This window comes from Nansenia antarctica (assembly GCF_963989245.1).
Source record: "Nansenia antarctica genome assembly, chromosome: 1".
In the NCBI taxonomy this organism is placed as follows: Eukaryota; Metazoa; Chordata; class Actinopteri; order Argentiniformes; family Microstomatidae; genus Nansenia; species Nansenia antarctica.
Window position 1 is genome coordinate 71,748,352 of NC_137674.1, and position 13,496 is coordinate 71,761,847.

Consider the following 13,496-nt stretch of genomic DNA (forward strand, 5'->3'; position numbering starts at 1 on the left):
TTATGTCCCTTCTCTTGACTGAAAAATTAAAGGGTTCCTCATCTGATTACTCAACTGAAATGATTGATCTGAGATTATTTGTGCCGACGGCATTTTTTTGGGCGGCAGAATTGTACATTTCTAGGTGGGATACATTGTCGTGCTTTTTATGTCCAGTAGATGGCGCTCTGTCTTTTTATATCCAGTAGACCAGTATATTCAGATTGGAAGGAGGAATTCATTTTTTCCTGATATTTTTAACACGTTGATTTTTTTATTTGTTTTGACTTGTCCGTCGGACAACTGCGAGGAAGTGCACTTGTCCGAACATAAAATATACTTGTCCCGGACAAGCCTTAATGTCGAGCCCTGGTATAAGTGTTCTCCAGTGCCTTTTGTACGCTATAAGGTGGTGGTAAGTTTGTGGTGTCGCAGCCATTTTTTTTTTCTTTTTTCGGCGGGATGCACATTTCATTGCCCATCTGGGCTAAGCCCTGGATCTCCTACAATCCTAAATCCACCCCTGGCCTACACTACATAATGTTAATCTTAATAAAGGATGAAGACTATTTCACCATAGATGACACATCATAGCTTTTTGCTCGCTGATGGGGTCCCATGTTGTGCAGTAGGTGCCCTTTTTTTCTTTTCGGCCCTGCCCTTCTAACAGCTTGAATCCGCCACTGCCTTAGTGAAGGGTAGCTAAAGAACCGAGCCGAGCCGAGCCGACCCGGGCCGACAAATGGAAAAGCGCCAAAGAAGCAGGCCAGCCCCGGGCTGACCCTGTAGTGGAAAAGCGCCATTAGAGTATATTATAAACTTGCTCAGGTGCAATCATCTTACACACCAGGCTAATTGCCCCCCAACTGACATCAGTTGTAGTGGTTTTCATTACTTCAGAATAAAACCAGCTGTTTCTTAAGGATTCCACTGCTTGAAGTGCATGTTCTGCAAAAAATTCACTATGGTTGGAAAAGTACTGTACTTCCAAAAAACTGCATTTTCTATTTACTCAGGTTATCTTTGTGTAATATTAAAAATGGTTTGATGATCTGAAACATTTAAGTGTGACAAACATGCAAAATCAGACAAAATTGGGAAGGGGGCAAATACTTTTTCACAGCACTGTATGGCACCACCCACACCTTGCTTAGATCAGGCTGTCCATCCAAACTGGATGACCGCGGCAGGAGGACATTGATCAGAGAAACTACCAATAGGCCAAAGGCAACTTTGAAGGACTTACAAGTCTTTATGGCTGAGACTAGTCTGTCTGTGTATGTGACAACAATATCACAAGCAGCTTTACACAAAGCTGGCCTGTATGGCAGGGTAGCAAGAAATAAGCCTTTTCTGAAGAACTGCCACAAGTCTCATTTGTGCAAAAACACACCTGGAAGATTCTGTTGCCATGTGGAAATAGGTTTTATGGTCAGACAAGACTAAGATCTTTAAGATTTCCAAATGTAAAGCGCATTATTAAGATTGAAGTTTTTGGACTGAACTCCAAGCCCAAAACACATGGTGTGAAGCATGGTGGTGGCAACATTGGATGTTACTCCTCAGCGGGGACTGGCCAATTGGTCAGGATTGAAGGGAAAATGGATGCTGCCAAGGACAGACAATTCTTGAGCAAAACCTGCGTCCCTCTGCTAGACAGCTGAAGATGGGCAGGTCATTCACCTTCCAACACGACAATGATTCTAAACATACCGCCAAAAGAACAACACAGTGGCTTATGGATAGGCAGGTGAATGTCCTTGAGTGGCCATGTCAGAGCCCTGACTTAAATCCGAAAATCTGTGGATGGACTTGTGGATGGCAGTCCATCGCCACTCAGCACGGAATTTGACTGAACTTGAACAATTCTGCAAGGAAGAATGGGCAAATATTCTCCAATATAGGTGTGCAAAGCTAGTAGAGACATCCAAACAGATTGATGGCTGTAATTGCAGTAAAAGGTGGCTCTACTAAGTATTAAATCAGGGGACTGATAATGACTTTTCCAACCGTTGTTCTTGTTTGTTAGTTTTTTAAATTACACTTTTTTTTCATTAGTTTGATGTTGTAACGCTAAATTTGTTCAGAAATCTGGAAAAAGGTTAGACAAGGTTTTGATTTCAGGCTGTACAACAAATAACGTAACTATTTCAAAGGGGCATGATGATTTTCTATAGGCACGGTACATACAGTTCCCTCTATAATTATTGGCACCATGGGTAAAGATCAGTAAAAAGGGTTATACAAATTTCACCTTTTGGTGAATTGGCTTAATTTCACACTGGAAAAAAAGAGAAACATCCAACCTTTAAATGAAGTAAATTTAATAATAACATTTAAAAAAACACAATATAAAATATTATTAAAAGAAACAATCACATCACTGAGGTCTCAGTGAGAGGGGTTCACGGTTTAAAAAGCGTACTACTGCTAACATGGGATGCTGTTAGTGGCACTTTGCGTTTTTTTGATGCCGTGCCGATCACGCAGTCATTTACCTGCAACAACAATCATAAACAGTTGACATTTTCTCCAGAAATTCAATATATTCACAGTGAAAAGTGTGATAAACAATAGGATTAGGGTCTCTTGAATGTCCTCTCTGGTGAGGTCATGTCACTAACCTTGCTGGCAAATCGGAGGGAGTTCAATGTCTCTCCAAAGCTGTCAGCCTCAGGGGCAATGTTAACAAACATCAGGCTGGGAGGAGAGAGACAAGTTATACATGGTAGTGCTTGTACCGTAATATTACATATAATACAGTAAATCATAAATGCAAAGTCTGCCAGATGGTTTTAAACCACAAACAGTCAAATTACACCATTTGAGGTCAGAAAACATTTGACAGTTCACAGATTTTAGTGTATTTTCCAGACCAGGTTTGTACTTTTGTAGATGCACTTGACTTTTTGGGACTATTTTATTGGTTAAATTGTGCCAGACAAAATCTAGTATTTGACCTGGAAGTGTGAAACTGTAACACTATGATAGTGAAATGTAAAGGACTCAGATACATTAAAGTTTGAATAACCATAGTAATCAGCTTAGATGAACTCAGCTGTAAACGCACGTTTTGCTGTTTCCTCCTAGACAGCCCTGGAGAAGGTAGGTCAGCTTGGAGTTTCTGTATGGAATGTAGCTCTCCTAGAATACCAAAAAAGTGTGTAGGATAGTAAGTGGTGTATGCAATCAAGCTACAGTTTTTTTTACAGGGCAACCATTTGACTCCATGATAAGGTAGGCACCCCAGGTGGTCCTTGGTGTAGACAGACCTTGTTGGCCAGGGCACTGATGACAATCCCCAGGTTGGTCAGTGAGCCGTTGATTGCCGTCATCTCCTTGAATCTCTCACCCTGGGATTGGCTCTTCTGCACCCTCTCACTCCCAGCCAGGTCAACTAAACACAAGGATGCTACACACACACACCACATTTTAATTTACTGACCAAAAAATGTATTTAAAACTCAGTTGGGAAAATGTATTTGACAATTGAATTTAGGTACCTGCGGACACTGACTTAACTGACTAGAATGTTGGCAATTTGTGAAACTTTATTCACCCGTGGCACAAAATGAGTTAAGGACCCATTTAACTTCTCGACCCCTCCATTTGAAGTAGCTTACATTTGCACTTGACATCCCGTCCCAGGTTCTCGCCCTCAATGTCAAGCTGGAAGACTGAATGAGAGCGGGAGGATTGGTCATTCATGTTGGTCTTGGCGGTGGATCGGTTCTGGTTAGCCAGGCCGATCAGGTTGCACACCTAGCAGGAAGACATGGATGTCAAAAAAAAAAGTCAAAAAATGTCAAAAAATAATAATTTTTAGTCTGCACAGCACTATTTGCAGAATCAAAGGTGGGCCTTCTGTGTTATCCAATCAGTGCGTTTGCTAACCCTTCCCAGATCACATGGTATTAATAGCTTTCCTTCATTACCACTGTATCTGGCACACCAGGTTCCAAACCCTTACCTCATCCTCTGAATTTACTGCCATATAGGTCAGGTTGGTCACAGTGACGTCATTGTTGGACACCTTGCGGATCTCGTGCTCAGGCCTCTTGTTGGCCTTACCAGAGTACAGCAGGTCTTGCAGAGTCTCATTGTAGATCTCAACAAAGCTGGCAGTGAACTTGTACTGAAACAGACAACGAATCAAAATAATAATAATTAACAAAAAGTTAAGCAATCAGTATCTTACTAACATGATCCACATCAAGTTCAACGCTTTCCCCTTTTTACCACAGGATGAGGTCTACAAGGAGCCGAAGCATTTATGAAGAAAATAATGTGAATTACACGGTCATACAATGTAATACAAGTGTTTGGTTGAAGTGAAAGCAATGTCTCATCAAAACATTTCAATCTGACTCACATTCCTGAAGTTACACCACCAAGGACAAAGTAACCAAACCAACCAACCTGCCAACCCTGCTCCTTCAGAGTCTTGGCAGCACGAAATATCTGCTGCACTGCCCGAGTTCTTCTGGGTGTCTCCAGCACGACCAGTGTGAGACTATATGAGAACAGTGATTAGTTACGGCCTTAACTGACATTTCCAATCAGAGAGACGTTAGAAGAATACACTGAAATATGCAGTGCTTTTTGCATTATTCTAACCTCCTCAGTCTTCGCCAGGGTGAGGACCTTGTTGTCCTGTGCTGAAAGTTGTACGTGGTGTTACGGTCTCCTCCCTCCACTGCTGTCTTGTTCTGATTGTGTTGCAGGATGGCAGTGGGGAGAGGAGGCCTGATTGGCTGATGTAGCACACCTGTACCTATTTAGGTTGTGCATTGGGGATCAGTCCCTCTCTCTCTCTCTCTCTCTCCATACAGGTTATCCTTTTTTGACTCCTTTGTTAGTGGCAACCTTTTGTTCCTTTGTTTACACCTTACAACATTCCACATTACAGATCACTCACCCACACCCTACACAACTGATAAACTGACTATCACATCCCATTTATTTCTCAATTACTTATTTTCTTTAGTTGTTAATAAAATAATCATTTACCTTTACCCTCGACTTGTCTCCCTATTTTGTCACTTTCTCTGAGCCGGGTTAGTGACAAATGGGGGCTCGGCCGTCGGATTTAGTTGTTGTAGGACCTTTTGTTGTAGTTTGGTTAGCGCTCTTTGTTTCACTGTTTGATAGTTTCAGTGATTTGGGTTGGTTGATTTTTGGTTGGTTCTTTGTTAAATTCGTTGGTTCGTTGTTCTTTGGTTGGTTCTTTGTAAAGCGCTAAACATTTGGGAGATAAGTTGGGTATGGTTTTGTTGATGCTGTGGCATCTTAGTTACCTTTCTGTTGTGATTTGTGCCAACAGTTATTTGTGTTTGTTTGTGTGCTGGGGGAGAGAGAGGACTACGGTTTGTCTCCAGACACTTGCCCAGGCTAGAGACGCCATTTGCTCTACTATCTGTTGGGACACCTAGGTAGGAGTGTGGTTGTTCCTTGTACAGTGGTGAGAGATTTAGGAGCTGATGCCTTCTACCCCATGTTAGGCATAGCGGCGTATTTCCTTTGGGGAGTGCGTTGGGCTTTTGTTTTTGTTTTTATTATTTTTGTGTGGTAACCGTGGCTAGAGCAGTGGTCTCGGGGGCATCGCCGTAGCACGGGGGAGTACGCCAGCGTGCTGGTTACTTGTTCCGTGTTAGCGGTATTGAGTGCGTAATTACCCACCACGAAGCCACACGAAGACTACGAAGACTAGGGTTGAGCTATCTAGGTTTTGGGGAAGCTCCGTTGAATATCTCCATTGCTGCGTTCGGTGCGACTGCGACTGCTACTGTTTTGTGTGCTTCAACAGGTGGGGAGGCATTTGTTATAGTAGTTACGTGCACATTAATCATTGCTTCTATTGTCGAAGAGTTCATGCAGAAACCATCAGTGGAGTTGTTAGAGAGATGTGGTAAGGACCAACTTTTGAAAATCGCGGAACTCCATAACATTGAAATAAGTAAAACTGTTAGCCGTCTCAAGGAGACTTTAAGAACGATCGTGATGGACAATCTGATTCAAGCTGGTATCCTGGAGGAATCTCGAACCCTTACGCCTGGCCCAACTCCCGTGAGTAGTCATTTGACTTTTGACCAACAGAAGGAGTTGTTGTTGTTGCAGCAAGAGCATGAGAAAAGCAGGCAAGAGCATGAGAAAAGCAAACAAAATTATGATAAAACTGTTCAATTGGAGATTGAAAAAATCCGTCAGGATACAGAACGTGCTAAATTAGAATGTCAATGGGAGCATCTTAAATTAATTAAAGAGGGTAAAGATGTCGGGGTTTTTTCTCTCTATGATTCCGACCCCTCTAGGGAACGTGTGGGTCCCCGTTTTGATATTTCTAATAACCTAAAGCTTGTGCCTAAGTTCAATGAGCGAGACCTTGACTCGTTTTTTTTTTTACTATTTGAGCGAGTGGCTGAGTTAAGACATTGGTCTGATTCAGACTGCATCTTGCTCCTACAGAGCGTGATTACGGGTGGAGCCCAGGAGGCCTACTCTGCTCTAAGTAGGACTGACTGTAGGGACTATTCCTTAGTTAAAGCTGCAATCTTGCGTGCTTATCAATTGGTTCCGGAAGCGTACCGCCAACGTTTTAGAACTGCAAAGCGGCGTAACGAGCAATCTCATGTTGATTTTGTCCGTGAGTTGACGTTACAGTTTGATCGGTGGTGCTCTGCTTCCTCTGTTACCAGCTATGAGGAGTTGTGTCAGTTAATTGTGTTGGAGCAGTTCAGAGATTCTGTTCCTGAGCACCTTGCTGTGTATCTTGGTGAACACAAGGTGTGTACAGCTTCTGAGGCAGCAGTGTTAGCTGATAACTTTGTTTTAACGCACAACGGCAGGTTGGGGGAGCCACGTGCTCGTGACTGGGACCGCAGTGAGAGGCGGAGCTCATCTGGGTTTCGTCCTGTTAGTTTTGAGGCGAGGAATGAGACCCCGTCCTTTAAATTTGATGGAGGCTCACAAGGAAGAGGAGCCTGTCGCTACTGCCGGGGGGGAAGTCACTGGAAGAATGAGTGTCCTGTCCTTCAGGGCAAAACCAGGTCTTTTTCTGGTCCTGAGGTAAAATCGGTTGTGCTAGCAGTTACTGAAGATGCTTGGTCTACCTCCAGTTTGTCTTGTGTGCAGCCAGATGAGAAATCTCTGGTTGTTTCAAATTATGCACCTTTCATTACGAATGGTTGTGTCTATCCTTGGGAGTGGGGAAAAGGTTCCAGTTAGGATATTGCGTGACACTGGTGCGTCTGAATCTTTTGTCCTGAAATCTGCCCTGCCACAGCTATCTGATACAGGTGACAGTGTCTTGATTAGGGGAATTGGACTTAACACTTTGTCGGTCCCATTGCATAAGATTGACCTCTTTTCAGACCTGGTACAGGGTGAAGTTGTTGTGGGGGTGCGGCCGTGGCTGCCTGTAAAAGGTGTGGAGGTTATTTTGGGGAATAATTTAGCGGGCGGACGCGTCTGGGGTGACATATCCCCACCGTTGGTTGTGAAACAGTGTTTCCCTGAGGTGTTTCCATCCTGTGCTGTGACACGTGCGCTGAGCCGTGCAAATGCTGTTCCTACACCTGACCCTGTAACTAGGGTTACAAGCAAGGCGTGTGACCTTTTGTCAAAATGTCCTAGTGTAGTTACTCGAGATGACCTGGTGACGAAGCAGAGAGCTGACCCTGTTCTTAAAGTTCTATTTGAACAGCTTCTTACTGATGACGAGGTTGTTGCGGGTTACTAACTGCAGGATCGGTCGCCTTCCTGTGGAGGGCGCACTCTGCAAAACACCCGGATGTTCCCCTGCAGAGACCAGAGTGTCATAGGCATCTTGTTAGGGTGAGAGGTGAAATGGCTCAGCATGTGTTATTAGATGTTTCCCTGATGATGGGCGGAGGTTTATTCACGGTACCGGGTGTGTTCAGTCGCAGGCACAGAACGCACACAGAATGATATTCACAGTGCCTCCATATAGTCTAGATTCCTGCTGACACAGGAATCAGCTGTACCTTGCCAATCATTATTCTCCTGTCAAACATGTTGTTCACCCTAAAGTTAGATGTACGTTCGGCTCCCCTACATCCCATAACGGGTTGGTCGTCATGGCAACTCAGTTACCCGATTCCAGTCGGCTGGTTGGCTGGTCCTAATACTGACCTATTGACCCAGTCTCTCCACTGGCCCCTACTTCAAATTACATGTTGCAGGGTGCATGACAGAGAGTTTGCTGGCAGTTATCAATACTTTAGATGTTACAACTTGAATATAATTACTGATGATAAAGTATTTAGAATTTACCTATGCACAATGGAAAAACACATCCTATCAGCATGTTGTAAACAGAAGTATGCAGCAAAGCAAGAAACAGCTAATTTCTCCTTGAAAAACAGCCTTGAAAAACAGCTAGACTTGCATTGAGTTCTTGGAGATCATTGAGCAGTTTCCTGCGCACCATCTCTCCAGAGTGGAGCTCGTCTGTCTGGCGGGCGACAGTTTTCTCCAGGCTCCTAAACAGGCTCCTCAACATTTCCTGGGCCTCACTCAGGGTGGCCCCCTGCCGAGAGAGCTTGGTCTGCCAGGCAGGGAGGAGAGGAAAGTGTTCATGAGCCATGACATTGGGGCAATTTAGAAAACCGTACTATGCTTTAGCACAATGGGACTTTCTAAATGAAAGTCAATGTAAAGTCCAACATCATAGCATTATAACTTATTAGTCTGTGTTTAAAGACAAGTGCTCTACCTGTGCATTGCGATGTTCCACCTCCAGATCATCTATCTAACCCTGGAGAACTTTGTGCTCCTTTTCAAGGTTGTTCAGGGTTTTCTCTTGGATGATCTTTTCACTGGTCACCAACTCCAGCTGCTCTCGAACACCAGAAAGGGCCACCAATTCCTCCTCATGGTGGCTGCAACACACAAACAGCCAACAAATTCGGTTTATGAACACAACTGAAATATGTGGACCAAAAAGAGCAAGACACCCAATGTTCCCTTCAGGTCAAGTTCATAAATTACATGGCTTTTCTTGGCTTAAAACAAAACTGTAGTCCAACCAAGAATTCGACCTGGCTCCCAGGAGAATAAAACAAACCTAATTGTTTGTGGGTTTGACTCAATGTTCAATGTACCCCTATGACATAGGTAGGCAAGCCCATTAGATTGTTTACCTGAGATTTTGGAGAAGTACTTTTAATTCTGCAATCATCGCCACCTCCTTCAGCTGACTTTTGCCGAAGGAGTCCTTCAGCTCGCCATTCTCATGGGTCATTGTTTTGAGTCTGCCCTGATAGCTTTGGACCTTCCCAGTCATGTCTGCGACTTGGCCTTTAAGGTCCCATCCAAAAATCTGAAATCACTTTATAAAAACAGCCACTTTGTTACTAAATATGTGCCTATGACAGGATTGTGTTCTTACCCGTTTAATGTGACTTCTGTTTTCGGACATCACTGGACAGCTTCTCAACATCGGGCATGTAAGATGTAACTTTAATCTTCACGCAGGACTGCAAGCTCTCATCTGTGAGGCGGGTGCGGTATTTGGATTTGATGTAGTTCATGTTTGAGAATATCTGCTCGCACAGGTATGTTGATCCAAATATGGATAATACTCCAAATGCATATTTCTTCATGTTCCTATAACTGTCAGGAAGAGCATTCCATGTTTCAAACACAAGTTTCTCGGGTGTTGGGAGGCTTTCAATTTCGCTTCATTTGTGGCTTTGGGCAAGCTGGGCTTTCTGGCGAGTGACGTCTTCAAGCTCGGCTGTCAGACTTTTGAACTTGGACACCCATAAATCTTTGTCAGCTATATCGGCCATTTCCATTTCAAGGTCAGCTTGATTTACTCCTGGGAATGTGTTCAATAAGGACGGGTCAATCTCCAGGGGTGTGACAGGGAAAGCTAGTGAATTTTTTTCCTTTCGGAACTCGCTAAATCTGCTCCCAAATGCAGTTTGCATATCAACGATAGCACCTTGTAAATAATCACCGTTGAGTGTGTGATCGTGATGGGCTTCTTTGAACTCTCTCAGGGAGGGGAAGTGAGAGAGCGTGCCTTGCTGTACATCTCTGGCGAATACAGTCAGCTTGCGCTCGAATGACAAAACAGCTTCCAGCATTTGCAGTGCAATGTTTCCCCGCCCCTGGAGACTTTTATTCAGCATGTTTAGGTGACTAGTCATATCCACCATAAAGTGCAGTTTTTCCAGCCACTCGGTATCTTCCAGTTGCGGGTAGTTCAGGTCTTTGTTTTTCAGGAATGTTTTCACGTGTTCTAAACAAGCAACAAAGCGAGGCAAAACCTCACCCCTGGACAGCCAACGGACTTTGTTGTGTAGCAGGAGATCGGAATATTCGCTGTCAACTTCATCTAGCAATGCACGGAACTGACGGTGGTTTAATGCTTTTGCAATTATCTTGTTCATCTCGATGACAAGTTTCATCACCTCCATACACTCCGGCGGGAATGTTTGTGCACACAGTGCTTCTTGGTGCAAGATGCAGTGAAATGCAAGCAGATTTCGACCCAACGCTTTCGGTAGTAAAGTCACAAACCCCTTTTGTGATCCTCTCATACTGGGCGCCCCATCTGTAGACACTGAAATCAGGTGGTTGGTGTTTATTCCATTGTCATTTAAACACTTCAGCACAGCCTCACATTATGTCCTCCCCCGTGTTTGGCCTTTCAGTGGTATTAATTCGATCATTTCTTCTTGCGGCCCATCAGAGTTCACATACCTGCATAACAGCGCTGTCTGTTCAATATCGATCACATCACACGACTCGTCATCACAGGCAATTGAGTATGCTGGAGCTGAATTAATGTCCTTGATTTGCTGATTGGTGATGTTGCCTGCCATTTGAATGGCCCTTTCCTTCACTGTCTTTGCGGAGAGAGGCATGTCTTTAATTTTCTGTATTATCTCGGTTTTGTTTTTGAATGAATGAATGAATGAATGAATGGTCTTTATTGTCATTGCTATAGTACAGGTACCAAACAACGGAATGTGGGAGGGGTGGCTCCCCTGGTGCTAGGAAAGAAAAAAAGAACTAAAAAAACAAGAAGGGAAAGGAGCTGGTTTAGAGCTACCCCAATACCTGAAAAAGAGCCAAATTAGACCAGGCCGAATATGGGGAAGGTGACAAAAAAGCCCATTACTTGAGAATGATCACTCTTTTCCTCTTCAGATTTGCTGAGGTATGAACCAGGTGGTTGTCCTACATCACCAAATAGTCAGACAACTATTTACCTAAATAAATACTGAATTATAGTCCTGTAAACTTAGCTTTAGTTTAGACGGAAATTTTACTTTTTGGTGACAGGAACATAGGACTCCATCACTTTTCTCTCATTTATCAGAAAAACAGAAATCCCTGAAATATATCGTTACTGAATTGTCTAGGGTGCTATTGAACACTAACCAGTAGTTGTATGGAAATATCTCATACAGTTTCATTGCAAATGAGATTTCTTTAGACATAGGCCTACCTCTTCTCTGATAGTCAAATTCCGAATGGGGGATAAGTGGCATAATAGCCTATAAGTTAAGAATGCTCACTCTGATGGTCATCATATTTGGAGAGGGAAATACCAGGTGGCTGAACTACATCACCAAATAGTCAGAATAAGAGTAACCCAATAAAATAAAGTGTATTAGTTCTAAATTGCAAGCCTCTAAAACATAGGTGTGAATATTACAGGTTTTATTAAAACTAGAACCTTAATTCAAAGTACAATTAAATAAAGTCCTCAAACATTAGGGGACACATTTTGACATTCTGCACAGCAGGTGCAGAACTCTGTACAGGGAAGGCCAACAGAGAGGCACTGCCACTTTCCACTCTCTCCACACTTTGCATCTTTGCAATATAAGTGAGTGATGTCTCTCACTTCTGTAGGTGCTGGGGGTTTTGTAAAAAGGACAGGTTGAATGGCCCCATCTCTGATAATCCACCCCTTGCCAATAGGACTCCATAACAGGGGTTTGGGCATGTGGCTGTGACACCATACCGCTGTCTGGAACATTGCTCTCTGCACATGCTGCTGAAATGCATCCTCTGTTGGCGGCAGATTTGCAGGGGCTGTATCTGATGTTGATGCAATTATGAACCTCAGTTCATCCAGGTTTGTGCACATCAATCCATTTTCCATTGTCTTCTTTCCATATAGGAGTAGCGCAAATTCTCTTGCGACTGGCAAAGACTCTTCCAAGCTGGCAGAGAGTCCAAAATGGGCCAGATCTTTGAGCTCGCTGAGATGGGTCTTGAGTTTGTTGAATGCTGTTGTCTTTCCTATTCTGTACAAACTACTTGTTGTGTCACAGCCAGTGAGTGCATGACATGCTGGTAGACAGTTAGACATGTCTTTTCCAATTTTCTCAGATATGGTGTTGATGGGGACATATCTCTCTCTCTCTCTTTTCATGGCCTGTATGCATGTACACCAGAGATGAACCAAACATTTATTTGCTTGCATTATATATGAGCAGTACTTCCACATATGTGTCATCAGTCCTCACAATGATGCGGGAATATGACTCTGCAAGATGTGTGGCATGGAGCTGATGTGAGAAATTGACGCGCTTCATCATACGACACACAATGACCCATCATGTGTAGCTTGTTGATAAGGGCCTTGCTGCCAAACTCATGATGGATCATAATCCCAAGTCCTAGTGTGATAGGTGTACGTCTGCTGCAGCATTGTGCAATTAGATCATGGCAAAAGGTTATAACACTTGTGTTATTCTTCAGAGCTGGGTCCTCATCACAGGTCTGCACATTTTTTAATGCACCTGCATTGACACACCAGTTCACAAAATCATACAGAGTGTTTGGCACATATTCACTGCACTGGAGAAGGGAAAGCTTGTCACTGCTTATGTAGAATTGAGGCTCATGCTCAACCTTTTCCATAGTTTTCCTCAATATACCTGCAGCCTGGTGGAGGATTTGAGTGTCAGTGAGGGTCTCTGTTCTCTGTGGAGGCATTGTCTCCCTGTCTTCTGTTATGTTTTCTCTGAGGAGAGAAGCTTCTCTCATTGCATGGCCAACAGTCATGGCACCAGAACAGATCAGATCAGATTTTCCAGGACGTTCAATGAAGATGAGTTTATCCCCATAATGCTGGATCAACTCTTCTTTTTCCCAGGATTTATACATTGTTGGTTCTGTAGCTGTACTCAGTTTTCCTATATAGCTCTCAGTTACAGCACTCAGTGTTGTGACAGTCATATGCTTTGAAAAAACTGTCTTAGTTAATTCTTCAGTTAGCTCAATGAAAGCAGAGTAGATGGTGCTGTGTCTTTTTATGTCCAGTAGATGGTGCTGTGTCTTTTTATGTCCAGTAGATGGCGCTGTGTCTTTTTGTCCAGTAGATGGTGCTGTGTCTTTTTATGTCCAGTAGAAGGCGCTGTGTCTTTTTTATGTCCAGTAGATGGCGCTGTGTCTCGCTAAACTCCAGCCTTGGGCTTCGCCACGTCGTCGTCGTCCAGGCAACGCAGTGTAAATATTGTCAAGGCGCA

At 43.5% G+C, this 13,496-nt stretch overlaps 1 protein-coding gene across 1 annotated transcript; it reads right to left on the reverse strand.

The window, feature by feature from the left end:
- Positions 1-2,384: 2,384 nt before the first annotated feature.
- LOC308152789 (carboxy-terminal kinesin 2-like) lies at positions 2,385-9,283 on the reverse strand (the record flags this gene model as incomplete). The annotated part of the gene is made up of 11 exons (XM_080525853.1): positions 2,385-2,477; positions 2,604-2,679; positions 3,050-3,123; positions 3,252-3,391; positions 3,603-3,741; positions 3,950-4,114; positions 4,399-4,492; positions 7,715-7,776; positions 8,387-8,545; positions 8,765-8,879; positions 9,141-9,283. 11 exons carry the CDS (start codon positions 9,281-9,283, stop codon positions 2,385-2,387), a joined length of 1,260 nt encoding a protein of 419 aa, XP_080381979.1.
- Positions 9,284-13,496: the final 4,213 nt, after the last annotated feature.